At 46.6% G+C, this 27,329-nt stretch overlaps 1 protein-coding gene across 6 annotated transcripts in view; it reads left to right on the top strand.

The window, feature by feature from the left end:
* The window catches only part of FSTL4 (follistatin like 4), a 467,332-nt gene extending 440,794 nt beyond the window's left edge, over positions 1-26,538 (top strand). For 3 of the 6 annotated variants that reach the window (XM_074360663.1, XM_074360666.1, XM_074360668.1), the window contains 6 exons: positions 892-918; positions 3,409-3,527; positions 12,080-12,229; positions 16,348-16,455; positions 23,331-23,440; positions 25,214-26,538. In XM_074360663.1, coding sequence (XP_074216764.1) covers positions 892-918; positions 3,409-3,527; positions 12,080-12,229; positions 16,348-16,455; positions 23,331-23,440; positions 25,214-25,916 — 1,217 coding nt within the window. In that variant the 3' untranslated portion in view covers positions 25,917-26,538. The remainder of the gene's footprint in view (positions 1-891; positions 919-3,408; positions 3,528-12,079; positions 12,230-16,347; positions 16,456-23,330; positions 23,441-25,213) is intronic. The other 3 variants (XM_074360665.1, XM_074360667.1, XM_045507820.2) reach the window with 1 other exon arrangement.
* Positions 26,539-27,329: the final 791 nt, after the last annotated feature.

The raw sequence follows: 27,329 nt of genomic DNA, 5'->3' as shown, positions 1-27,329 counted from the left end.
GGGGGATACTGGGTGGCAGGGGCCACAGCCACCAACCGTGAGCCCCGGAAGGCAGGGGTGAACATCATATGCTTCTGTGCTCAAAGCTGGGGAGAGAGGGTAGCCAGAGGTGAGTAGACCTTCCCTGGCAACCTAGATGACTCTGGAAACATAGACAGGGAAACTCCATGGACCACAGACAGAACCCAGGATCACAAAGAAGCCTGTATATCCTGTCCCCAGTTCTGCCTCCTACTGGCTGCATCCCTCATCCACAAAACCGTTCACACTATCCACCCACCAGCTGCTGCCATCCCGCCGTGGCCCAGGAACTGGCCTGTGCACTCCCGCACACGTGACTTTACTCCGGGGATTACTGGCCACATGGGGCCCTAAGCGGGCTCTCCTTTGTAGTCACTGGTCCCTAAGTGACACTGTAGGTGTCATTTCAGTGGCATGGGTTTTGGGCATGATTTCTCCCCCTTGATCAAAGACTCTGACCTGAGTCTTCATCATCAAGAGAGATAATCAGAAGTATCTGATAGTCTTCCTAAGGAAAACCCTAGTTGAAAATCTGTTTGCTACTGGAAATAATCCTGGAGATCTGGGACAGATGTTGCTCGCTCATTATCATTTACAGAAGAGGAGAATCCCTTTAGCTTCTGTGATCCTGGGACCTGACTGAGTAGGAACCAAAAGGGTCCTGAGCCCTGGAAGCATTTGTCCACTTCCAGAGTCCCTCTCCCCAGTCCTGTTGCTGAGGTGACGAGCGGTGCAGATTCGGTACATGATGGACTAGACACCAGGATGCGCATGAACTGAATCACTGCAATGAAGGTTCTGACGTGGCTTTCTTCTTTTTTTTCCTTCCTTCAATCACGTTCCTGCTTTCCTAATTCTCTGATGCTGCAGTTGCAAACATTCTATGGCGAGAGGAAGGTACCATGCTTACTTGTTCTGTGTCGTGCCTGTGATCATGTGTGTCCATGGTTCTGTGATAGGCCATCTTTCCATGAGCCACCATCAGCTTTTCCCAACATCAAGCAGTGTGCCAGGTGGGGTCCATGGGCCAAATCAGATGGGACAGGGGAAGTCCATGTCAAATGCAAGTGGCACACATTGAGAGGCAGATTTAAAACCAGCTGGTGTCTTTAATGGACGTTAGACCACCAGGATCTTAAAAAGGAAAGTTTCAATTTAAAGCTAGTTTGCAACCTCCACTGAAACAGACTTCTTGGCAGGGGTTCCTGGTCCGATCAGGGCCTTAAACCTTCTTACAGGAGGTGATGTTGGTGCTGGGATTTAGCGTATGCTTCCAGGAAATGCTGAAGAAAAGAGCTACCATGATTTCTGTAAGTGTGTATCTACACGTAGTTTTTAAATGAATGGTATAGTTTTTCAAATTTGTATCTATCCAACCATCTTTAGGTATTAGGTTGGGCCATACAAAATTGCCATTTTTGTATATCAAAAATGGTCTGATACTGACAATGTCACATGGCTCAAAACATAGTGGGCACATGTGGGCACTGGGTTAAAGAACCTGAGGCTGGGCCTGGGCACATGTGCATTTGTGGACCCCAACCCTGGCTCTGAACCCCTCCACCAGAGTCCAGAGGTGCCTTATTCTCCAGCTCAGTGGCGAGGGAGGGGAGTATGAGAAGCGGCAGAATGCACCATGCAATTTTGGGGTTAAACACTAAATCGCCTCCTTTAAAAACCAGCATATTTCCTCTTATTTTGTCCTCAGGAACTTCGCATGCTGTTACCATCTACCACGTGCATGCATACACACGCTCAGAGCAGTTTCCTGAATGTCAGGCACTAAAGCTCACACTGTAAGTCTGGGAGCAAAACAAAGGCAGAGTCTGGAAAACGAGTTGCTGCCAATAGGCTTTAGGGATCCTCGGAAGGACAGGTCATAACTACAGCCGCTAATCATGGACAGTGGTCCCTTGATGCCACCTGAACCCAGCTCCCGGGCCACAGTGCACACAGAGAGCTTTGGCTCTGCGTCTTTAAAAGGTGTTTTCTCAGGGGAGTTTCCTACAAAGGGACTCCAGTCCCCAAGTTCAGATCTGCAGAGAATGCAGGAGACCCTGGAGGGTGTGAAAAGCTGAGAGGGGCTCTGGGTAGGAGGGCTTCTGCCACTGGGAACAGCTATACCCCAGCCTCTCAGAAGCTGGAAACACCCAGGAGCACTCGGCATAGGTCCCGGTGGGAATCCTAGGGTGCCCGGCGGCCCGTCCCAGTCTCATGTTGGTTCTTCCAGCTATTGATTTTCCCTGAACCTCACAAGGCTGTTCCTGGGGTCTGTGGTTTTGCAGGGACTTTGACCCACTCTGGCCCTTAGGTTTGAGAGAGAGAGAAGTTGGCCTGGTGAGAGTGTACAGAAGAGAAGGTCCTACTGGGGCCAAGACACAGGGGTCAGAGTAAGTGCGTGCCACCTCCCCAAATCCCATCGCCGGGCCGCTGTGTGGGAGCCAAGACGTGGCACTGGCCGGCTTCGTCTGGCTCTGTGTATGTGATTTTCTTAGAATTCATAGAAATCTTTTCAACATTCTACCTTCAAAAGAAAGATGGGAGGGAGGAAGGTGAGAACTGTGGACCTTACCCATCCTTGTGCCCTGTCTACCTTTTCTGGAGAGGCTGGTGAGGGGACGGGTCCAACCCCAGCTCGGCACAAAGGCAAGTGGCCTCAACCAAGACCCTCCCTTCCTTGGGCCTCAGTTTCTTCATCTTTAAAATAAGGAGACTGAAGCAGCTAGTCCCCAAGGTCCCTCTGTGCTAGTCTAAGGAGATTTCTCCCCAGACAGCCATGGCCCTGGGCTAGGGTGTTGGGGGGCAGGGTACAGGCAGATGGCAGGACCTGGCGTGAGACTGCCACAGAGAAACTGGTGGGGCAGAGGTTGGAGCAGACCGTCTTGAAGGAAGGGGTTCACTGGCGCAGACTGGCCAGGTATGGACAAAGGAGTACCAGAAATAGCTTTCTGACGCCCCCACTCTCCAGGGAGCAGTGCTGTACAGAAATGTGTTTTAAAAATCAAAGCCTTTCTTTTTTGGCATCACGTGATCCATTCTAATTTGACTAGTTGACAAGGACCAAGGGTGGCTTTGCCTTACAGAACAGGAAAGGTCAAATGTGTATCAGAGCCAAGGCTGTCATTTATTTGAAAACATGCTGATGGCCAGCCCTGGCTGAGCTAGAGCGGGTGTGCGTGTCTGGGGGGACAGCCTGGGGACTGCAGAGCCTTCCATGGACGAGCAGTTTCTCCCCGTGCACCGCCTGCTCATCTCCTGCACCCCATCTCCACCAGGCCTACACTCGGTGCCTGCAGGTTTCATGTGTGCTGCACGTGGCATGTGACCCCGCCTGAGGACCAGCGCTAGGAGGGGCATAACCACGGCTGTGTTTTTGCTTCCCCCCAGGCCTCAGCGTGGGAAACATGTTCTACGTCTTCTCCGATGATGGCATTATCGTCCTGCACCCTGTGGACTGTGAGATCCAGAGGCACCTCAAACCCACGGAGAAGATCTTCATGAGCTACGTAAGTGTCTGTGCCTGGTGCTCGTCCGCATCACACACACAGCATCCTGACTGGCAGTCTTTCACCACGTGCGCCGCCTGATTTCTTAAATTCCAGTTGCTGTATGTGGTGTGCTTCCAGATGTGTTCCAAGGCTGAGGAGGGAGCATAGGAGGCTGAGAGTTTAAAGTCACTCCTTCCTGCAGTGGCCACTTCCACACACTGAGCCCAAGGGGAGGCCAGGGAGGATTGATGGGTTTCTGGCCTCCATAAGCTCACAATCAAATGACGGAGACAGCGGCGTGAACAGGCAGCTGCCAAGTAGGTACTGCTAGAAGGATCTGCAGGGAGCGCTGGAGCATTGAGAGCGGCCCCTCCAGACCTGAGGAGGACAGAGTCAGAGAGGGCTCCTGGGGCTCAGTTGTGAAGAACAAGTGGGAATGGGTGATGGGTTTCCAGAGGAAATGCCATGAACACGGAGAACAGAGACACAAAACATCACGTCACGTTCAGGGAACCAAAAGTACTGTGTATGCCAGGAAGGACGAATGGATGTGGGAAGGGCCTGAGACTTAGGACAACAGTAGGTGAGGGTCAGGGCTGAGGAGTTCTGACGGGAAGCACTGAAGGAGTTCAAGTGCAGGACGCCCCGGCCAGGGTGCTTTGGAACATGTGCAGGGCCTCAGTGAGGGCAGTGATCAGAAGGGCTGCACTGGACGCACAGAAGTTGAGGAAGAGGCTGTGGAAATTATCCAGGTGAGGGAGGCTGGGGACCTGGGTTAAGCCAGTGGCAGTGAGATGGGAGAACTGAGTAGATTTTAGAGCTTAGAGACCCCAGGAAACAGGAGAGAACATGAACATGTGAACCCCCCGAGCATCAAAGCTGCTGTGAACAGAGAGGCCAAGTAGAAAGTGGCAACATGACACGTGGCGGGCAGAGGCAGGGGAAACGACTGCGGGTAGCAGGTGCAGGAACACCCCTCTAGCCCTCAAGACCCAGCTGGCGGGAGGCGTCCCCGGCTGGGCCTTCCCACCCCACCCATGGCTCTGTGCCTCCCACTGGTATCCCCTTGGCCTTGTGTTGGTGGTTTCTTGCACGAGGTCTGACCTCTTCTGCTAATCCCTAGCTACTTGAGGATAGAACTATGGCATTAATCGGAGGGTCACCTAGAAGTCCCCCATGCCCTCTCCTTGAGGACATACAGTGAATAAACTGGGGAACAGTGATGGGCTTGGCGCTCATGGAGCAAGTGGGTTTGGCCCAGGCAAGTTCCAAAAAGTTTGTTGTATTGCTGTGCTGGCTATTGGTGTATCTTGGACTGTTGGCATTTCTCACATTTGTAACTTGGGAACAGCTCTTTTCCAGGCTACTTAATTTGAATTAATCATTTTCTAAAAGTGTTACCTGTGATGAGTTTTCCCTCCATGTGAGAGCCATGAAACCATCCAGAAAGAGTAGTCCTAGTTCATTTCTTGCAGTTAGGTTTGAATAATTGCACCCCAGCACATTGGCACTAATATCTCATATATGTGCAATAATCTAACCGGTAGCCTGCAGGGGAAGTCTCTCAAATCCTAATCAGGGCTCAGTTTTCTGAAGAAGTTAGAACAAGACACAGTAGGAGGGGTCCTGCCAGCATTTCAGGCAACCCAAGACCACCATCAGCTGTGGGACAGTCCCGGCAACAGAGTTCTCATCTAGAAAGTGCCCAGACACCTCACAGGAAGGTGAACTAACCGTCCTTCTAAAGTGCTGAGTGAGGAGGAGGTTGGAGCATCTCCGGCCTCTCTGCTGGACTAGATGTCCACTTTGTCCAGCGTGAAACAGCAGGATTAACAAGTCAGGGGACAGGCTTTAGAACTAGGATCTGTGCAGGTGGGTGCAGATCCCACTGCTGTCACTCAGCAGGCTGAGTGGCTTCAGAACAGTTACTCAACCCCTCTAAGCCTCCATTTTCCCACATGCAGATTGGGGTTACTGTGAGGATGAGACGTGATGATAGAGAGTGGCCAGTGGAACAGGAGAAGGACTCAGTGAGGATGATGAGTTGTGTAGGAGAAGGAAGAATCAAAGATGCTTTGAACTTAGCTGACCAGATGCTGATGAGGACCCAGAAGGAAGAGCAGGGATGGAGGTGAGGAACAAGTCAGGTGTGGATGGTTGAGTATGAGATGACTATAAGAGGACCACATGGGAACTGGAAACGGTGGTTCTGAGCTAAAGCAAAGATCTGGGAACCATTAACCTGCGAGCACCAGCTAAAGCTAGGACGGCAGATGAGATCGCCAAAGGTGGGTGTGAGTGATTTGAGTTGAGCACTAGCACAGAACCCTGAGGATTATCAGCAGTGAAGGGGCAGAAAGACCAAGGTGAACCACAAAGACTGAGACAGCGACGGGCCAGAGTCAGAATGACAAACATGAGAATGTATATCATGGAAGACAAGGGGAAAGAAGGTCCCCTTTGCACTCATTTATTTGTTCAAAAAATATCTTTTTTTTTTTACATATATGTACTGTTCATTGTTTCTAAGAACAGTCTAGAGCTTTAGCTTTTTAAATTTACATAGTTAGCAAAGGAATAAAGCCAACCACAAAATAAGAATCAACAGAATGTGGTAATCCAGTCATAAAGGACAGTCAGCTGTGCTTACACATATTGAAGAAATCAATCATCTAAGTTACAAATAAAAAGTAGTTCATTTGTGTCCTTTTTTTTTTTAGATTCCACTTACAAGTGCTATCATACAGCATTTTTCTTTCTCTTTCTGGCTTACTTCACCTAGAATGACAATCTCCAGGTCCATCCATGTTGCTTCACATGGCAATTATTTTATGGCTGAGTAGTATTCCATTGTGTGTATGTGTATAGCCCACATCTTCTTTGTCCAATCATCTGTTGATTGACATTTGAGTTGTTTCCATGTCCTGGCTACCCTATATAGTGCTGCTGTGAACATTAGGGTACATGTGTCTTTTTGAATTATATTCTTCTAAGGATATATGCCCAGGAGTGAGACTGTTGGATCATACGGTAAGTCTATTTTTAGTGTTTTTCCCCCTTTTTCAGTTTTATTAGGTAGAATTACTACAGTTTGCACATATACATTATATTCCATGTAAATGCAACATATACAATATACTGCACTTTGTTTTAGTTTACATAGATGTACTGCTCATTGTTTCTAAGATTACAGCTTTAGCTCTAGATTTTTAAACTTACATAATTCTCAAAGGAATAAAGCCAACCACAAAATAAGAATCAACAGAATGTGGTAATCCAGTCATAAAGGACAGTCAAATGTGCTTACACATATTATTTGTTACTTACATGATTGATTTCTTGAATAAGTAGTTCATTTGTGTCATTTTTTTTTTTTTTTTAGATTCCACATAATATATCATATGGCATTTTTCTTTCTCTTTCTGGCCTAGTTCACTTAGAATGACAATCTTCAGGTCCATCCATATTGCTGCAAAAGTCATTATTTTATCCTTTTTTATGGCTGAGTAATGTTCCATTTGTATACATGTATCACATCTTCTTTATCCAGTCATCTATTGATTGACAGTTGAGTTGTTTTGATGGCCAAGCTATTGTAAATAGTGCTGCTATGAACACTGTAGGGCATGTGTCTTTTTGAATTTTATTTTTCTCTGGATATATCCCCAGGAGTGCTGGATCACATGGTAAGTCTATTCTCAGTTTTTTTTAGGAGCCTCCATACTGTCCTCCATAGTGGCTGCACCAAACTACTCCCACCAACAGTGTAGGAGGGTTCCCTATTCTCAACACCCTCTACAGCATCTATTGTTTGTGGACTTTTCACTGATGGCCATTTTGGCTGGTGTGAGGTGATACTTCACTGTAGTTTTGATCTGCAGTTTTCTGACAATTACTGATGTTGAGCATCTTTACATGTGCTTGTTGGACATCTGGATGTCTCCTCTGGAGAGATGTTTGTTTAGGTCTTCTGCACATTTTTTAATGGGCTGCTTGTTTTTCTGATATTAAGGTGTATAAGGTGTTAGGATATTTTGGAAATTAGTCCCTTGTTGGTCACATCACTTGCAAATATCTTCTCCCATTCTGTAGGTTCTCTTTTTCTTTTAGTGATGGTATCGTTAGCTGTGCAAAAGCGTTTAATGACATCTCGTTGGTTTATTTTAGCTTTTATTTCCATTACTCCATGAGCTGGTTCAAGAAATATATTGGTGCGATTTATGTCCAAGAGTGTTCTGCCTTTGTTTTCCTCTAGGACTTTCATAATATCTGGTCTTACATTTAAGTACTTTATACTACAAGATACAGTAATCAAAACAGTATGGTGGAGGCATTTATGTAGATAAATGGAATAGGATAGAAAGTCCAGAAATAAACCCATTCACTTATGGTTAACATAAACAATGGTTGCAAGTATATAAAATGAAGAAAAGACACTTTCTTCAATAACGGTGTGAAAAAAACTGGACAGCTACTGCTAGAAGATTCTCTAATACCATATACAAAAATAAACTCAAATGGAGTAAAGACTTAAGACGTAAAGGTAAGATCAAGAAATACGTTGTTTTTTTCCTTCCTGGGTGGATGGATGGGGAGGGAGGGAGGGAGAGAAAGAAAAGAAGGCGGGTGGATAGGGATTTAGGTTCATAGATAGATGAACCCAAAGGCGTGTGGCTGGACGAATTGATAGGTACATAAAGAAACAAAAAGATAGAAGTGTGGGGAGGTAAGTTTCTAGATGTATGGATCTAAAGCGTGTGTGCCTGGACAAATGGATAGGTAGGTAAAGAAACAAATAGGAGGATGCATGCCTGCGCAGGCAGGCTAAAAGATAGATACATAGAGACAGAGACAGAGGGAGAAAGAAAGGTGGGTGGCTGGGTGGCTGGATAGGGTAGTAGATTCCTAAATGGATAAATAAAAAGGTGTGTTCCTGGATGAACTGATAGGTAGGTAAAGAAACAGAGTAATAGGAGGGTGGGTGGATAGGTAGGCTGATACATAGATAGGAAGAAAGATGGATCCAAAGTGCGTGTGCCTGGACGAATGGATAGGTAGGTAAAGAGATAGACAAATAGCAGTATGTGTGGCTGCGCAGCCAGGATAAAAGACAGATACACAGAGAGAGACAGAAGGGGAAAGCGAGTGATAAATAGGCGACAGAAAGAAAGGCAGGTTAAAAAAAAGAATAGGAGGGTGGGTGATAAGTAAGTAGGTAGATAGGAAGGAAGGAATGAGTATAGTGAGGTAGATTTCCATATGTATGGATCCAAAGTGCATGTGCCTGGACGAACGGATAGGTATGTAAAGAGATAGATAAATAGGAGGGTGCGTGGTGCGCAGGCAGGCTAAAAGATAGATACATAGGGGGAAAGCAAGAGGTAGATGGAAGAGAGGGAGGGAGGAAGGAAGGAAGGAAAGGTGGCTGTGTGGGTGGATAGGGTAGTAGGTTCCTAGATCGATGTATCAAAAGGTGTGTCCCTGGATGAACTGATAGGTAGGTAAAAAAACAGAATAATGGGTGGGTGGGTGGATAGGTAGGCTAATAATAGGTAGGCTGATAGATTGAAGGAAGGAAGGAAGAGTGAGGTAGGTTTCTAGAGGTATGGATCCAAAGAGTGTGCCTGGATGAATGGATAGGTAGGTAAAAAGACAGAGAGGGAGGGAGATAGCCTGGTAGCTAGCTAGCTAGCTAGCTAGATTGGAAAGGAACGAGAGAAAGGAAGGATGGATAGGGAGATACGTTCCCAGATAGATGGATCAAAAAGTGGGTGGCTGGGTGGATAGATAGGATATAAGTTAGATAGATTATAGGTATATACGTAGGTAGGTAGATCAATTGATCAGGAAGGAGAGAGGAAGGGAGGAAGGCAGGAAAATTGGTGGGTGGATAGGGAGTTGGATTGTTAGATCAATTTATCACAGGGTGTGTGACTGGACCAATCAATAGTTAGGTAAAAAGGTAGGTAGATAGATGGGTTGGTGGATGGGGAGGGAGGAAGGGAGAAAGAAACAGAGGGAGGAAGGGAGAGAGAGAGAGAAAGGAAAGAAAAAGAAAAGGAAAGGAAGGAAGAGAGAGAGAGAGAGACAAAAAAGAAAGAGAGAGAGAAAGAGAAAAAAAGAAAAAGAGAGAAAGAAAGAAAGAAAGAAAGAAGTTGAGTCTATGGATAGGTAGGTTCATGGGTTGGCAGATGGACGGATGGAAGGCTTGATAGGAAGGAAGCAAGAAATGAACGGAGCTTAACAATATATCTTAAGCACCAATTCTGTGTCAGGCACTTTACTAGGTGTTAAGTATCTAGCAGTGAGCCCAACAAAGAGCTTCTGCTCTCAAGGAGCTTACAATCTAGTGAAAGAAAGAACGCTAAACCCACGTAGACAAAGGCAGAAGGTCAAGTGCTAGATGAGAAGTGCATCAAGGTGAGGGTGGAGGGGGCAGCACTGAACTAGGTGAGGCTAGAGAGGGTGTCTCAAGAAGGTGACACTTAAGTCAACACCTGAAGGACATGAGGAAATAAACCAGGTTGACATCTGGGGAACAACCAATGCACAGGTGCATGAGGGTGGCATGCCACCTGCACGGGGAGGGTGGAAAAGGGAGAGAAAAGCCCGAGATGGGTCAGAGGAGTCCCGGAGCCAGAGCGCTTGTGGCTTTGTTGGCTTCAGGTAAGACTTGGACCTTGTTCTCAGTGAGAAAGGTTGTTACTGGGGTGGAGGGAGTTGAGCCAACTTGTATTTCACAGTGATCCCTGTGGTTTCTGTGGAATCAAGGAGCACAGTCTGGATGCTCAAGCAATTACTCAAAGGACAGATTTGGCTTGAGCCCAGTGGCCTGAGGTAGAAGTGGTAAGAGTGTTCAATTCTGAATATATGTTTTTTTAATTGAAGTAGCATCAGTTACAATGTGTCAGTTTCTGGTGTACAGCACACTGTCCCAGTCATGCATATACATACATAGATTCATTTTCATTAAATGTTATTACAAGATACATTTTCATTAAATGTTATTACAAGATATTGAACATAGTTCCCTGTGCTGTACAGAAGAAACTTTTTAAATCTATTTTTATATATAGTGGCTAGCGTTTATAAATCTCAAACTCTCAAATTTATCCCTTCCCACCCACTTTCCCCAGTAACCATATGATTGTTTACTATGTCTGCGAGTCTGTTTTTGTTTTGTAGATAAGGTCATAGTGTCCTTTTTTTTGTTTGCTTTAAATTCCGCATATGAGTGCTATCATATAGTATTTTTCTTTCTCTTTCTGGCTTACCTAAATTGCTGCAAATGGCGTTATTTTACTCTTTCTTATGGCTAAGTAGTACTCTAGTGTATAAATACACCACAACTTCTTTATCCAGTCATCTGTTGATGGACATTTAGGTTGCTTCCATGTCTTGGCTGTTGTCTATAGTGTTGCTATGAACGTTGGGGTGCAGGTGTCTTTTAGAATTAGAATTCCCTCCGGATATATGCCCAGAAGCGGGATTGCTGGATCATATGGTAAGTCTATTTTTAGTTTTTTTTTGAGGAATCTCCATACTGTTTTCCATAATGGCTGTACCAAACTACATTCTACACTGAATATATTGTTGAAGGTAAAGCCGAAGGCCTTTTGATGCATTGGATGAAGGCCGAGGGCGTGCACGGCAAAAGTGGAGTAAAGATGACCTCAAAGGTTTTGGTCTAAGGAAGTAAAAAGGGAGCTGCCTTTTTTTTTTTTTTTTTTAATGGAATGAGCAGTCATGGTAAGTAACATTGAGAGTTGACTTTATACTTACAAGTTTGAGATGTAAATTAAACAACCAAGTAGAGCTAAGTCGTGGGCTATGTGAGTCTGGAATTCAGAGAAGAAGGCTGGCTGAGCTACAGATATAAATTTGGGAGTTGTAAGCACATAGACTGTATTTAAAGTCATAGGTTTGGATTAACAAAGATTAACAAAGGCAGTGGAGTTGAGAGAAGTCATCCAGGAGTGAACCCTGAGCCTTCTAGCTCTACATATCAGCAAAGGGATAGGATTGAGCGACAGAGAAGGATCAGCCACTGGAGAGGAAGGAGGGAAAAGAATGACGGATAGTCAACACAGTGTCAGAGATTGCCTCAGGTTCATTTAAATGGTGGTGGAGGTTTAATTTAGTAACTGAGAAGTCTACGTGGAACTTGGTGAGAACACGGCCAGCTCTGTGATGAGGACTAAAGCCAGAAGATTAAGGAGCATGTGGGACGTGTGGCAGCAGACAGAGTGTGTAGGTCTTTCAGGAGTCTGGCCATTAACAGAAGTGTTTTACATGATGGATGGGGATGAGGAGAGGGAGGAGGTAGCACACCAGAGTGGAAGAACATGGATCTGGCAGCTGCTGATGGAGAGTGACAGCCTTAGAAGGAGCAGGAGGAAGTGAAAGATGAGCAGAACCGGAAAGGAAAAGCTGGAGATGCAGGAACGCATGTGTGCTGTGCTCTGTGGATGCAAAAGAGCCTGAGAGGGGGAGCATCAGGGGAGAGGGAACCCAGCAATGGTGGGGAGAACAGGATTAAGAAGACCCATGGCAGCCTGTCTCCTCTACAGGAAGAAATCTGTCCTCAAAGGGAAGGAGGCGCCACCCAGCCCTGCCAGTGGGCTTCAGCCGTGAACGTCAGGCACCGCTACATCTACGTGGCCCAGCCAGCACTGAGCAGAGTCCTCGTGGTAGACGTGCAAGCCCAGAAAGTCCTCCAGGTACATCTCTCTGAGGGAGGGACGGGACTGTGGTGCTGGGGCACAGCCTGACACACACAGCCCTCTGCCTTCTGCGTACTCCCCAGCTCTAGGAGAGGTGGTCAGACTTAGGGGGAAGGCGAAGAAGATTCATGTGCATTTCTCATCAAATGTCACCTGTCTAGGTGCTTGGAAAACAACCATCAATATGCAAGCCGAACAACTTCAATCAGAAGTTCAGGGGGCTGTAGATAGTCAGAGCTATTTACAGGTTACATAGGACAGAGGAACTGCAGGACTTTGTTACGTGGCTCCTCCCTCCAGAGGTGAACAGAATCTGAGATCTGAATGCCAAGTGGGATTCCTGCTCTGGCAGCAGAGGGAAGGGCAGTGGGGCTGGAGTAGAGTGATGAAGGGAAGAGTGGGATGTGCAAAGTCAGGGTTAAAGGAAGTCCACTGAGATAGCAAGCCACTATGAGTGTTTTAATCAAGAGGGTGACATAATCTGACATTTTGAGAGTCAATCTGCTGCTCAGTTAAGAGCATAATGGAAGATAGTGTAGAGATGTGGCCACTAAAATAATCCAGGTAAGAGATGATGACACCAGTGGAGGTGGTGAAAAGTGATCAGTCTTGATACATTTAAATGTGAGGTCCAAAGGATTTTCTGCTGGGTTGAATAATGGCCACCCAAGATGTCCACATCCTAATCCCAAGAACCTATGATGTCACCGTGTATGACAAAGGGGACTTTGCAGGTGTGATTAAATTTAAATTAAGGATTTTGAAATGGAAGAGTTAACCCTGGATTTTCTGGGTGAGCTTTAATTGCAAGGCGCAATTATCCTCAAGAGGGGGAGGCAAGAAGAAATGTGACGACAAGAGAAGGAGGCAATATAAGGACTAAAGTAAGTTTGTTACAATGCTGGCTTCCAAGATTGGAGGAAGGGACTGTGAGCCAAGGAGTGCAGCTCTAGAGGCTGGAAGTCAATGAAATGCATTCTCCCCTAGAACCCCTAGAGGGAGCACCACCTTGCAGACATACTGATTTGGCTTGGTGAAATTAATTTTGGACTTCGAGCCTCCAGAACCATAAGAGAATAAATTTGTGTTGTCTTAAGCCACCAAGTTGGTGGCAGTGTTACTGGAGCAATATGAAACTAATACACTATAATAGAGACTTTGAGCAAGGCAGGGGGTACAGGCCATGAAACAGAGGGGAGAATTAGGAATTCAGTTAAGTTTAAGCTGCTCTAGAATATAGTTAAGTAGAGGTGTCAAGGAAGCAATTGGATAAAAGGGTCTGTTGTCAAAGGAGAGGTCTAGGCTGGAGACATCAGCTTGGGTATCGTGGCCATATGAACTGTGTTAAACCCAGAGAACTGGGGAAAATCGCTGAGGATAGCATAGAGGTCAAGGTTGGAGCCCTGAAGTACTCCTGATAAAGATCAGGGACGAGAGAGGAAGCCAACAAAGGGGACCAGGAAGGAGTAGCCGGAAAGGTAGAAAGAAAGTAAGGAAAGGGTGGTATTCCAGAAGCCCAAAATAGAGCGTTTTAAGGGAGAGTTCATGGCCAGTGGCATCATATGTTGCTGACGGCATTTGTATGTTATGAAGATTGAGAACTAACCTTTGGATTTGGTGCCACGTGGATCCCCTTGGCAGGAACAGGTAGGATGATAATGGCAGAACGTGAGCCTGCAGGAGTGGATTCAAGTTCGAGTCGTAAGTGAAGGAGCGGAGATGGTGAATACAGCCAGCCATTTTGAAGGGTTTTGCTGTAAATGTGAGTAAAAGTAGACAAATGAGGCATTAGCTGGAAGAGAATGCAAAAAACTTTTAAAGAAGGTGACATTACAGCATTTGCATGCTAATGGGGAAAACTACTCCCACAACTCTTCCCTTTCTTCTGCGTCACCGCAGCAGGCAGGTGTCCGTGGAATCCAGGGCATGCAGGTGGAAATGCTAGCCTTGGACAGAAAGCACATTCTTTTGTCATAACAGAAGGAAATGGAAAGTATTCAGGCACAGGTGCAAATATGTGATACAGTTGGTGGTAGGTGGATGACCTTCTCTTCTGGTTATCTCTGTTTTCTCAGTGAAATAAGGAGAATTATCACTAAGGCTGGAGGTCTGAGGAAAGAGGTAGGACTTGGGGGTCATAGTGAAGGCCCACTTAAGGATCGTGTGTGCAAATTTAAAGTCAGACCAGTGAGCAGGGTTTTGAGAATTATATTAATGTTTATCAATTTGTTAATGTTTATTTTTACTGAAGTATAGCTGCTGTATACCTGAAACACTGTAAATCAAAGTGATTCAGTTACACATATGTATTCTCGTTTAGCTTTTCAGTCTCCTTCTCTACACTAGCTCAGAATGAGAATATGAAATATGATTGGAGAAAGTCAAGCAGAAAGGAGAGATAATGACTGAACTCCAGACTTAAGGGAAGTTTGGGAAGAGGGCAGACAAATGGGGTAGCTGGAGGAGAATGTGTAATCAAGGTTTTTAAGAGAGAGAGACAACAAAATATTAGTGACAGTGTCAAGGTGGTTATCAGTACTGGTGGGCTAAGAAGCTCTGGGTAGACGAAGACAGTGCCAGACTCTGCAGGCTTTGGTAAATGAAGAGAAGCTGGCAGATGATAGGAGCAAGGAGGAGTAGCTGGAGGCAGGAACAAAGGACCTGGGGTATGTGAAGCATAGGAAAACAGATACACCATCTGCTTGGGGCTTCAGGGCACAGGAAGTTTTAAGTAGAGCAGGAAAGTAAAAGGAGACTTCAAAGGTGGTGATCTGGAGAAGAAATATATTTCAGCAGAGGTGGGCAAAATCAAGAGTTCTTTTTTGTGTGTATGTTGAGGTCATCAACAGAGGAATGAATTCTAAAGTCATCAGAGTATAGTGGATTATTTGAAACTATAGCTATACATTCGATGAGCTCACCTAGGGAAAGGATGTAGACAGAAGGAGGTCAAAGATGAAGACGTGGCACAAGCCAACATTTAGAAGTAGCTAGATGTCAGGATGAGGAAGAGAAGCCAGAGAGGTGGGAGGCTGAGTGAAGAAAACACTTCTAGAAGGGAATAGTTAACCATGTGGAATCTTGCTGAAATGTCAAGTAGAGAAGGATCACAAAGTGATCTGTGAATTTGCCATGAAGCTCGAAAACAGTTCAGTGAAGCAATGAAGAAAAAGTGGATTCAGAGACTCCACAGACATTTCTTTAGAGAATTTTTAACCAATAGGGCAGAGATGATAGCTCCCCACCCCCAACCCAGACAGGCTAGACTATGGTGGATTAAGCTGAAATTTCAGAACTTGTATTGACAAAGTGTAAGTTATGGTGGCTGCAGTGGGGAGGAAGAAAAGATCATTGAAACCAAGAAGGAACTGAGAAAGCAGGGATTTGAATGAAGTCACCAAACTTGGGGACAGAGAAAGTGTCAGAGAAGGCAGTGTCTTGATGAAGAAAGGGAGTGCTTAAGAGACTGGCCAATGCCAGAAAGGGCAGGGGTCATAGTCAGAGGATGTGTATCATGAAACAGAGGTTTAGAACTTATAATACTACATTATGAGAAGGAGAAAACATTTCCATTTGACCAGGCCACTGGGGAAGCTCTGTCCCCGGGAGACAGCAGAATGTGAGTTACAGCAGTAGGAAAAGACTACCTTGTGCTGCAGTCAGAGTCCCAGGGGCTCCGGGTGAAGGATGTACAAGACAGCGTCTGCGCCAAGTTATGAGACAGGTGTCAATGGGTATCTCAGAGTCAGATGGCCCTGTGGGAGGAGCTGGGGAACGCTGAGAGGTCAAGAGGCCCCAAAGGCTTCCAGGAGAGGTGATGGGAGGGTCCTGAAACTGATTCTTGAGTGGAAAATGGAAAGCCTCTGTGTTGAGGCTTTTGCCAAGATGATCTGGTTCCCCTTTAAGTAAAATGTACAAGAAGTTTTTAAAAGGGAGAACATTATTGACAACCAACTTTATGCCTCTGAAGACAAACCCACAAGGGGTTTGCCCTGGGTTCCCAAACAGGCTCATTGCCAAAGCTGCTAAGCTGGCTTTCCACTCACCCAGGAGTGGCCCAGAAATGAATCAGCTTCTGCAACATCAGTGACCAACTTGTTGCTATTTTTTTCAAGTCCATAGGTGTGGACCCCCTGCCGGCAAAGCTGTCCTACGACAAGTCACACGACCAAGTGTGGGTCCTGAGCTGGGGAGATGTGCACAAGTCCCAACCGAGCCTCCAGGTATGTTAAGCACATGGAAGCCACCTGCAGGAAAGGACTCTCTCCCTGTCTGACAGATGTCTCCTGCTTCCCTAGGTGGCTAATCACATTTATCTAATATATGTCCATGGAGGCTGAGGAGATAGTAGAAAACACCTCAGGACAATACCCTTTGGAGCAGTTAATCAGCCAGGTCTGCTGTCCAAGACAAAAATACTGATGATGGATAGGATTCTGATGTCATGACAACCAGAATGTGGCTCTTGGCCCCCACCCACCTACACCACCTGTCTCTCCTGAGCCAGGAGCTCCTAGGGCCAAGCAGGAATGAGCCTCTGGACTCCAAGCAGTGAGAAAGGAGCCAGGGCTTTCCTCACCTTGGGCCGTGTGGCCTGCGGGACAGTGTCACAGCAAGCGCTGGCTAGTAAGGAAGGAGGAAGCAGACGGTATGTTCACACGTTTCTGAGAGCTCCCGGTATGCTCAGGTACAGGGAAGGTTAATAACTGGCCCTGGTCCAACCCTCAGCATACATTCAGCCACTGCACTGTGCTGCCTCCTGGGAAGAGCTTGGGCCCAGGAGGCCTCGGGGATTCCCTCCTCTACCAGTCGGGGAAGGTCAACACCAACCCGGCATTGAGTGTGCCTGGCTCAGCCTTTCTCATCAGGGGTACATAAGATGAGGAAGCCCTACAAAAAGTGCTTTGAATGCTTGTTTCCTTAACTCTCCCAAAGATGGTGCATAGAACTAATCTAGAGGCACAGGAGAGGTGTTAATTCATTGCATATGATGGATACCTCGAGATCGTAGGCTTTTATTCTCTCCCAGAACCTCAGATGAGAAGGGCTGTAAATGGAGCCAAGTTCACCCTGTTCCCAAGACTGGTAAGAGGCCAGGGACACACAGTCCCCAGAAGCTTCCTCCCAGGGACTGGCCATCTGCCTTGCCTACCTGTGCTGGGCCAGGGGAAGGACACTTCTTCACCGCCTGTAAACTGAGACTGTTGCTGCTCTATGGACACCATCAACCTGTCCTGGGCCCCAGTGAGCTGATGACAGCTAAAAGCAACTCACTGAGAGGACCCAGGAGCCAGAATAAAGGTCTCTCAGAACAGAATATAAGCCTGGAATTTAGTCTGGTAACTCTAAGAAAGCATGTAAGAAAATTCAAGGGGAGGGACTACTAAAAAATGTTTTCCAGAACTAAAAATTAACAAAAATGATTTCCTAATTTAAGACTGCAGCAGATGAGTTGAAAAGACATGGTTCCTACTGAGACTCAAAATAGTAGCCTGAAAGATACAGAGCAAGAAAATCTCTCAAGTCACAAAACAAATATATATGAAAAGACTGAGATGTGAAGTCTCAAAGGAGTTTCAAAGTCCAAAGAAATTTAGAAAGAGAAATGGTAACAGCTGGAATGGAGTCAAACATTAAATAAATTGGGAATAAAACTTCCAAGTTGAAAAAATTTATCACATAGATTGAAAGGGATCTACAAGCTCCCAGCTAAAACGATGAGGAACACCACCACGTTTATGCTCTTTCCAGGAATAGGTGTGAAAATACTAGAAATTTCAAGGCAGAAAGAACAAATTACCTGTAAAAGAAAGAACCGCCAGGTTGGCATTGGACTTCCCACCTGCAACAGCAGCTCCGAGACCACAGGATCACATATCCATGTTACTAAGATAAAAGGGCTGATCGCCAAGGTATCATTTACCTTTCAGGACAGAAGAAAGGCCTGAGGATGTGCAAGAATTCAGAGAGTGTATCATGGAAGATACCAGAAAAACATCAGATGAACCAGATAACACTAAGAGGAGACAGCCCTAAGTAATAAACCCAGAGAGGAAGGTCCAAAATTAAAATATGATCGATGAGGAGAGACTATCTGGAAGTGTGTAAGTGCTAAATAAAGACATTTGAATTAGAAGAGATGCACTGAAAGTCTGATACCAGCCTATAACTAAAAGTGATAAATTATTTCAGTAAGAGTAGGGAGTGGAGGAAAGAGTAGTGAAAACACTCAAAAATGTCATCTTATGGGGGTAAGAGATGCTATAGAGAATACTGTATGAAATTAATAGTTGAGAAAGTTAAATATCTACTTATTCCCAATGTGACAAACTGATTTCTCCTGTTAAAAGCAGAGATCACATTGGCTTTGGAAGGGAGGGAGGGAAAGAAAACTAGCTATTACCTGTTTACAAGAAACACATGAAACAAAGGGAGAATAAAAAGCTGAACTGAAAGGAGTGGGAATAGTGATGATAGGGGAACAAAAAAGATATGCATGAGTGTAATATTAATATCAGACAAGGTGAAATGTAAGGTTAAATGCACTAAACAGCCTAAGGAGAGATACTATGTGAAGATGAACAGCCAAGACATAGCAAACAACATAACTAAATATATAAAACAACAGTGATTAAAAATACAAGGAGAACTTGATTTAAACTGCACCTAAGTTGTACATACCGAAAAGACAAAATAATGGCATGGGAAAATTAATATGAGTAAGGAACCTGGTTTAATATACAGGAACCCTTTCCTCTGCCAAAAAAATTTTTCCACAGGTTCATGTATCAGTAATTACAAAGAAAATTTTAACAAATTTTGTAACAGTTGATGTGATAGGCTACATTATCTGATAATTAAAATAATTAAAATGTGGCCTAATAAGGAAACACTCCTAGATAGTTGCTGATCAAAGAGGAAATTAAAAGGGAAATTACAAACTGTCTCAAAAGCAACGAATACGAGACTCCTCTCAGCAAAACCTGTGGACACAGAGAACGCTGTGCACAAGGAATACTTGTGTCTTAAAAGCCTGCTGGGGGGGAATGCAGTTTGGTGCAGCCACTATGGAAAACAGTATGGAAATTCCTCAAAAGACTAGGAATAGACTTACCATATGACCCAAGAATCCCGCTCCTGGGCATATATCCAGAAGGAACCCTACTTCAAAAAGACACCTGCACCTCAATGTTCATAGCAGCACTATTTACAATAGCCATGACACGGAAACAGCCTAAATGTCCATCAACAGATGACTGGATAAAGATGATGTGGTATATTTATACAATGGAATAATGGAATACTATTCAGCCATAAAAAAATGACAACATAATGCCATTTGCAGCAACATAGAATGACATTCTCCAGGGACATCCAAGTGAAATAAGCCAGAAAGAGAAAGAATATTACCATATGAGATCGCTCATATGTGGACTCTAAAAAAAAAAAAAGAACAACATAAATACAAAAAAGAAAGAGACTCATGGACATAGAATACAAATTTGTGGTTGCCAAGGGGGAGAGGATTGGGAAGGGACAGACTGGGAGTTCAAAATTTGTAGATACTGACAGGCATATGTAGAATAGATAAACAAGATTATACTGTATAGCACAGGGAAATATATACAAGATCTGTGGTAGCTCACAGCAAAAAAAAAAAAAAAAATGTGACAATGAATTTATGTATGTTCATGTATAACCGGAAAATTGTGCTCTACGCTGGGATTTGACACAACATTGTAAAATGACTATAACTCAATAAAAAAAAAAAACAACCTGCAGAGGAAGTATGTGTATTAATAAATTAGAAAAAGAACAAAGTAACTGGCAGGAAGGAATTATTTAGAAGACTGAAATTAGTAGAAACAAAACAAAGAACAAACAATAACTAGTAAACCCTTTGGAAACCTGGTAAAGAAATGGACAATTGCTTGAAAAGTGCAGAAAAAAATAAACTGACCTAAGAAAAGGAAAACTTGAAAGAGAACAATTACCTGAGAAGAGGTTTTTTAAAGATAAGCTCTACCACAGAAAAATGTACAGCTGAGTTTTATCAAACAATCAAAATATAATTTCAGTATGATTTGAACTATCCCAGACCAGAGCGGGGAAAATGTGCAGCTCCTTAGTATTAAAAATAGAGTCCAACAGTGCATCTAAATGCTCAAGCAAGGAAAAAATTCCTGGGAGGCAGTGATGGTTCCCTCTCAGGAAATCAGTCAACATTTTTTATAACACAAGCAAATTAAAACAGAAGAAAACTATAATATTTTCAATAAATGCTAGAAAGGCATTTAACTAAATGCAGCAGGCATTCTTAATAAAACAAACCTAAAAATAGGAATAAAAGGAAATTCATAAACATAATGAAGACTGTTTCCTGGAAACCTAGATCAAATTTTACCTAAACGACAAAACAGTAAAAGCATTTTAATTAATAACAGGAATTAGACCATGCGGCTCACCATCACCGTAATTGGAAAGTCTAAGAAAATGACTATGACAAGAAAATGAAATTGACTGAATAAACCTACCTTCATCTCTGTAGGCTAGGTAGGGTTCAGGAAACCACTGCTTGCAAAAGCTGCTCCGAGGATTGTCAGCAGGCACAACTTTGTGGTAAGCCATTTGGAAATGTGAACCAGAAGCCTCAAAACACTACCTCCAGTCCAGCAACCTGACATCACAAGCTGTGATCAGGGATGGAGACAAAGATTTAGCTCCAACAATGTGTTACTGAATTGTTCATATTTACAAAACATTCAAAATAATATCCTACTGTTTCTAAATATCCAACACTAAAGAACTGGTTAAACAAACTTTGCTCTGACTACAATGAAAGCAGGCCTATAAATGAGGCTCATTCCACCAAGGCCCTACCCCAGGAGCCAGTGTTCGAACCTTTGGCATCTTCTTGAATCCTGCCCATCACACTCATGCCACCTCACTCCCAGGCCCAGCTTTTAGCTGCCTCTCAGCCTGTCCCACTTGGTACTTTGTGCCCTGCCCTTCCGCAGCTGTCACCTCTCAGCTGTCTTCGTCCATCCCCCTGAAGCTGACGCTCAGACTTCCTTACCTCATGCTGATTACCACCTAACCCAATAAAATCTCCTGCTATCCAGCCACCCATGTGCACCTCCTGAACCAACCAAAGAGCCAGCAACTTTGAGAGGCTCAACAATGATCTCTTGCATACAAACGTGCCCAGCCATGTGCTAGGACACAGGCCAAGAAGGAACTCGTGACCCACTGGAGAAGCAAGGCTGATGAGCCCACATCAGTTCAATGGCCCATGACTACTGGGTTTTGATGAAGTAACCTCTGAATATAGGGTGTCAGAGTGGTGAAGCATGAATGACACTGACCGCTGACAGCCTGTAATTTTCCATCTCTGTTATAAGCTAAAATGACAGGCCTGATACCAAGCAATCATTGCATGGCTTCTTGGAATTCTCTGGCATTTTCGCCCAGACTCTCTAAGATCCAGTTTCCTGATACTGATATGTTCTCAATGCCCACTTCTGAGTTTTGTGCCACGGACCTGCCGTGGAGGTGTCATTTGGCTGTTTATTTTTTAATCACAGGAAAATAACCTAACTGTAGAGCTGCCCCAAGACTGAATATCACAGCCCTCATCATTCTACTCCGGCATTCTGCCTGCTGACCCCCTGAGGGACGCATGATCCGAAAAACTTTTATGACAAGACAGACAGCACCCGGCCTGCTTCCTAGGGCAGGTTTGAGGTTGGAATAAGAGCCAGAAGGCAGTCCCACCCTTAAAAGGTAAAAAGCATCCAAAGCTCTAAGCCATGAGAGTCACAAAGACCCACCAGACAATGTCCTTAGCCTCAGGCTGCAAAAATCTGGATCCTTCCTTCTGTATACACGGCCACAAAATGAAGATCAGGAAAAGCATCTCACCTCCCTGGTCTGGGTCTAGTGTCTGCCTCCTGTCCTGCTCAGAGGGTCTGGGCCTGCCCTTGGGGTGCTCCAGCCAACATTGCCCACAAGCTGGCCAAGCCCCTTATCTGGCTGCAGGTCTGCCACCTTTCTGGGTGAGCACCTGAGCTTGGAGGCTCATGAGCACATGCAGAAGGCAAGAGGTGTCTCTGGCCTGCCCGTGCCCAAAGCCTCACTGCTGATGGCCGGAAGCCCAGCCTGACTACAGGGGGCTTTCTGGCAGGACCTCCAAACCATGCTATCATCCTGTCTTACCCCAGACATCACTTGGCTCAGTTCTGGGCTGCCAGTGGCCCCTTTCCTAATACAGACACAGCAGGGACACACACCAAAGAATGGCTCAAGTTGCCTCCTGCCAAGATCATAGGGGAGAAAAAGTGTTACCTCCAGGAGAATAGAGGCAGCCATGCTCTGTCACCACAAATTTGTACAAAACACAGGACCTAATTCTTCACTTCTCACAGCAAGTCCCCTTTGTGAAACTGGAACCCTCCCCAGCATTCTAATCACAGGCATCTAAATGTCTGGCATCTCTGAAAGGATGCTGCCTTCTCTAATAAACGATGGAGTCAGTTGTCAGAGATGCCTCTGCGAGCAGGGTATGACAGAGACGCTCAACAGCCCGGCACCAGGCATCAGGAGAAATACAGAACCAGTACACAATTCCACCATCTAACATTCTCGTTATTTCAAAGCTCGCTCTCTCTCTTCCCAGGGTGGTCTAGGTGTTGAGAAGATGGGATTACCTGTTGTAGGGGAACTTGTCTCTGAGCAGACATGTTTCCATTCTGGGGATCTTCAGAAGCCCTGACATGGTCCCTGCAAGTCTTCACTGCTGTCACATCACGGCAGCTGACAATGTGCAGTCAGAGGCAGGCCTGGCAGAGCAGGAGGGAACAGTGCAGGTTATGACCCCTGCCCCAACCTTCCTCTCCCAGGAAGGATGGGCCCCTGCCTACGACATTCCCAAGCAGCTCCCGCTCTGCTGCCCTCACCCCTTCCCTGAGACTGGCCTGCCCAGCATCTCTCTCACAAGCAGCCTGTCTGCCGGGGTCTCCACCAGCGTGGACAGATGTCTACAGGTTTGCAACCCCCTGCTTGCATGGGCTCTCACAAGGACTTCCCTTCTATGTGGTAGGTGATCACGGAAGCCAGCACCAGCCAGGGCCAGCACCTCATCCGCACACCCTTTGCAGGAGTGGATGACTTCTTCATTCCCCCAACAAATCTCATCATCAACCACATCAGGTAAGACTGCCCTGCAATGACCTAAGCTGCTCCTTGCCCCGGCTCAGCCCTGCATGGGGGAGCTTCACCCAGGAGGGCCCTGCTCCTTTTCAGTGTCTCCCTCACTCCTTCTGGACTGCCTTTGGACCCCATCAGAAAGGGACAGAGAAATCGATCCATCCCTAGTCCTTAACTGTTAAATTTAAGGAAGGTACCCAGCTCCTAATGCCCTCAGGGGCCCAGTGAGGTCAGGAAGTCTCATCCTTGGGTGAAGACAGTAGAGGAAAGAAGGAAACAGCTGTGGTTAGCTGAGTTCCCTCTCCTTGCCTGATGTAAAAAACTAGCAGAGGTGGTCTCAAACCTGTTTTATAGATGAGGAAACTGAAGCTCACAGAAGTTGACACTGGCCAAAGTCACACAGCCAGAAACTGGCAGAGTCAGACTAAATGCAAAGTCAGCTCTCCTTTCAGTGCCCCATTCTGCCTTATTCTCTGCTAAGCACAACCTGTGGTTCCTCTAGGAGTCCCCAGAGTGGCAACACAGGGGGCCCACAGGGAAATGAGGCTTCCTGGGTGCCTGCTTGGCTACCATCCAGAAGAACAGCTTAATAATGACAGCTGTGGCCTTAACTGCAAGCCTTGTCCCAGCCTGGCCTCTCCCCTCCCCTCTTCACTTCAGAGAACTCCTGACACTTTCTGTAAAGGCACCACTGCCAGAAGACTGAGCGGGCCCATCTATAAAGTCATCAAGCCTCAAAGCAGCTGGATTCAGCTAGAAGTAGTGCAAACCCAGCTCTACAGAGCCTGCACGTGGCTTTGACATTACGGTTCCTTATAGTGTGCTCTTTCCATGCTCTGGCTCTTTAAAGATATTTTAAAGATGCTGTAAAGTGGGCATTTTCCTCACTCTGAGGTGCAGTTAGTTATTCAAGAGAAAACGGTGGAGGAGATTCTTCTCTACTCCTGCAGGTGAACATATCACCCAGCGGTCTCTGTGAGCAAGGGATGTAGGCAGAGCCTCTTACAATTAGAGGGAAGTCCTGCCCGGAGTCAGGCCCTTCTGCAGCTCACAACCAACCCCCAAAGAGGAATTTCACAAAGTCCAGGTGTGAGCAGCTACCACCCACTGGGCTCTTCCACTAAAGCTCCCTCTTAGATTGAATCCTAACAACAGCCCTTGGAAGGAACGACCCTCTTCAGATTTGCAGAGGCTCTGGGAGCCAAGCCACGTGCCCCTCATCCCCAGCCCAGGGAAGAGGCTGCCCTAACGTTCCTCTCCCAGAGCAAGAGAGCACCGTTAGGACATCTGTCCTTGTTCCACTGCATCTGCATCCCCAGATTCTGACTCACCAGTTAGTCCAGAAAACAGCTCGGATATAGGCTCACCTGTCCTGTCCTCCTCGCAGACAGAGTCAGGGAAGGCAGCTCTGGTCCTTTGCCTCCAGCCACAGGCCCACCACTTTCCAGCTGGCACAGGGCATCAGGAAAACCAAAGCAAAGGCACGCCAGAGGGAGAAGCCGCTGCAGGCAGTTTTGCCCTCCTCCTTTACCATTTCTGAAGATGTGTGCATGTTACAAGAGCATCTGTCCAGGAATATGTAACTCACCTGCACCTGGTTTGAGATCATAGATGAATCGCTTATGAGACCATCCCCTGCAGAGTGGTAGATCTGATTAATAGGCTGTTGGATCACTGAAGGATTATGATAAAGGGAGCAGTCATTTAAGACAAATGACAGATCCCCTACCCAAAAAGGCCTCCCGACCTCTGACCTCAGTTTGCATCCCCTCCCAGGTTCGGCTTCATCTTCAACAAGACTGACCCTGCCATCCACAAAGTCGACCTGGAGACACTGATGCTCCTCAAGACCATCGGGCTGCACAGGCACGGCTGCGTGCCGCAGGCCATGGCCCACACCCACCTGGGCGGCTACTTCTTCATCCAGTGCCGACAGGACAGCTCCTCTACGGCAGCCCCGCAGCTGCTGATCGACAGCGTCACGGACGCCGTGGTTGGCCCCAACGGCAACGTGACAGGCACCCCACACACGTCCCCCGATGGGCGCTTCGTCGTCAGCGCTGCTGCCACCAGCCCCCAGCTGCACGTGCAGGAGATCACGCTGCGGGGGGAGATCCAGACCCTCTATGACCTGAAAGTAAGCCAGGGCGTCTCCGACGTGGCGTTCCAGGGCTCCTTCACCCAGGGCAACCAGTACTATGTGTACGCCACGCTGGAGAGCCAGCCGGACCTGCTGTTCCTGGAGCTGTCCACGGGGAAGACGGGCGTGCTGAAGGGCCTGAAGGAGCCACCTGTGGGGCCCGCCCAGCCCTGGGCAGGGCCCCGCAGGATCGTGAGGGACAGCGGGCTGTTTGGTCAGTACCTCCTCACACCAGCCCGGGAGTCGCTATTTCTCATCAGTGGGAGACAAAACGCACTGCGGTGTGAGGTGGCAGGCGTGAAGGGGGGGACCACCGTGGTGTGGGTGGGCGAGGTATGAAGCAGCCACAGAGCACCTCCCCGTCCTGACACCGAGCCCCGAGCAGGCGCCCTGTACATTTTCACAGACAATAGCAAAAACCTGTCTTCGCTTTGTGGTTCAACACTGGTCTCCCTGCAAGTTTGCTAGTATAAGGTACGCGCTGCTAACAAAATCGGGGTTTTTCATTAAGAAGTATGATTTCTGCCTTGAGCTACGATGAGAACATGCCACCGTGTAAAGGAATCATTTCTGCGCCCAGCCACGCACCACGTTACCTGGGCCGCTGGGGAACCAGGAAGGAGCTCCTGCTTCCTAGGCTGACGCTTCTCTCGGTTGCCTTCGCATAGTCATTCTCCTTTCCCGCCGGGTCCTGCCAGACTTTACCCTGATGGAGGGGCCTGAAACTGGGCCTGCAGTCACAGGCTCCCCCCAGGAGCAGGGCTTTCCCTCCTGGCCTGAGGGCCACAGCCGCCCTCTCCCTGGACCTCATTTTCTCCTTTGCAGCTGCTTCTCGCTTTTCTTTCCATCTGACTTGTTGTGAGCCTGAGGGAGCACCAACAAGACTTACTGCATCTTGGGGAATGGGGAAATCACTCACTTTATTTTGGAAATTTTGATTAAAAAATAATTTTTTATAGTCTCCAATGCTAATAAGCAGAAAGACGCTCTCCGAGGTCCAGCTGTATTCTTCCCTGCCTTAGGTCACGTCTCTGTGTCACCACCGCACAGCCAGAAAGAAGATTGATGGTCATCAAAAGATGGAGGTCCTCTGCACCCGGACACCCCCAAGTGCAGATCAGGCCACAACACTGGTAAAGACTCCGTTCTGGGTTGGGTCCGCATGAGACCAAGACCAACCCCATGTGCCTGCTTTTACCACTGAAGGGGGACATTTATTAGCCAGGCCCAGGAAGCCAGATTCAGGACAGACCAGCTTGCCTGGCAGGGTGTGGGTGGCCTGCAGAACAGTGCCCTCCAGGCTCAATGCAGAAATCCCAAGGATACAAGTGGGGTCCAGGCAGGTTCCTTAGGGTATATCTGTTTTAAAACCCAGTTTCCTTTTCGCCTGTCCTGTGGCCCTGCATCATCATGGCACAGAAAGCACATCTGGGCCCCTCTCTCCCCAGTAACACACACTCCAGAAGTCAGAATCAGAAGGATGCGGGCTGGCACGGGTGCATTATTCCCAAATGTCTCAGGCTGTGGCGGACTCCCCATTGGGCATCCAAGAAGTACAATTTAACAACCCTGTGAAGACAGCCTGTGTTGGAGAATCTCAGCAAGGAGAGGCTCTCTTGGGCTCTCCAAACATCCCATTTCTTCTCAGGCACAGCAGTGGCCAAAGCACGCTTACATGCTTTCCGACTTGTATAATCATTGTTCACGCTGCCAGGAGTGGGAGAAGTGGTCCCATCACAGACATGGTAGCAA

The sequence above is a fragment of the Camelus bactrianus genome, chromosome 3 (genome assembly GCF_048773025.1).
Source record: "Camelus bactrianus isolate YW-2024 breed Bactrian camel chromosome 3, ASM4877302v1, whole genome shotgun sequence".
Lineage (NCBI taxonomy): Eukaryota > Metazoa > Chordata > Mammalia > Artiodactyla > Camelidae > Camelus > Camelus bactrianus.
The sequence above is the reverse complement of the archived record's forward strand: the minus strand, read 5'-3'. Positions and strand labels throughout refer to the sequence as shown.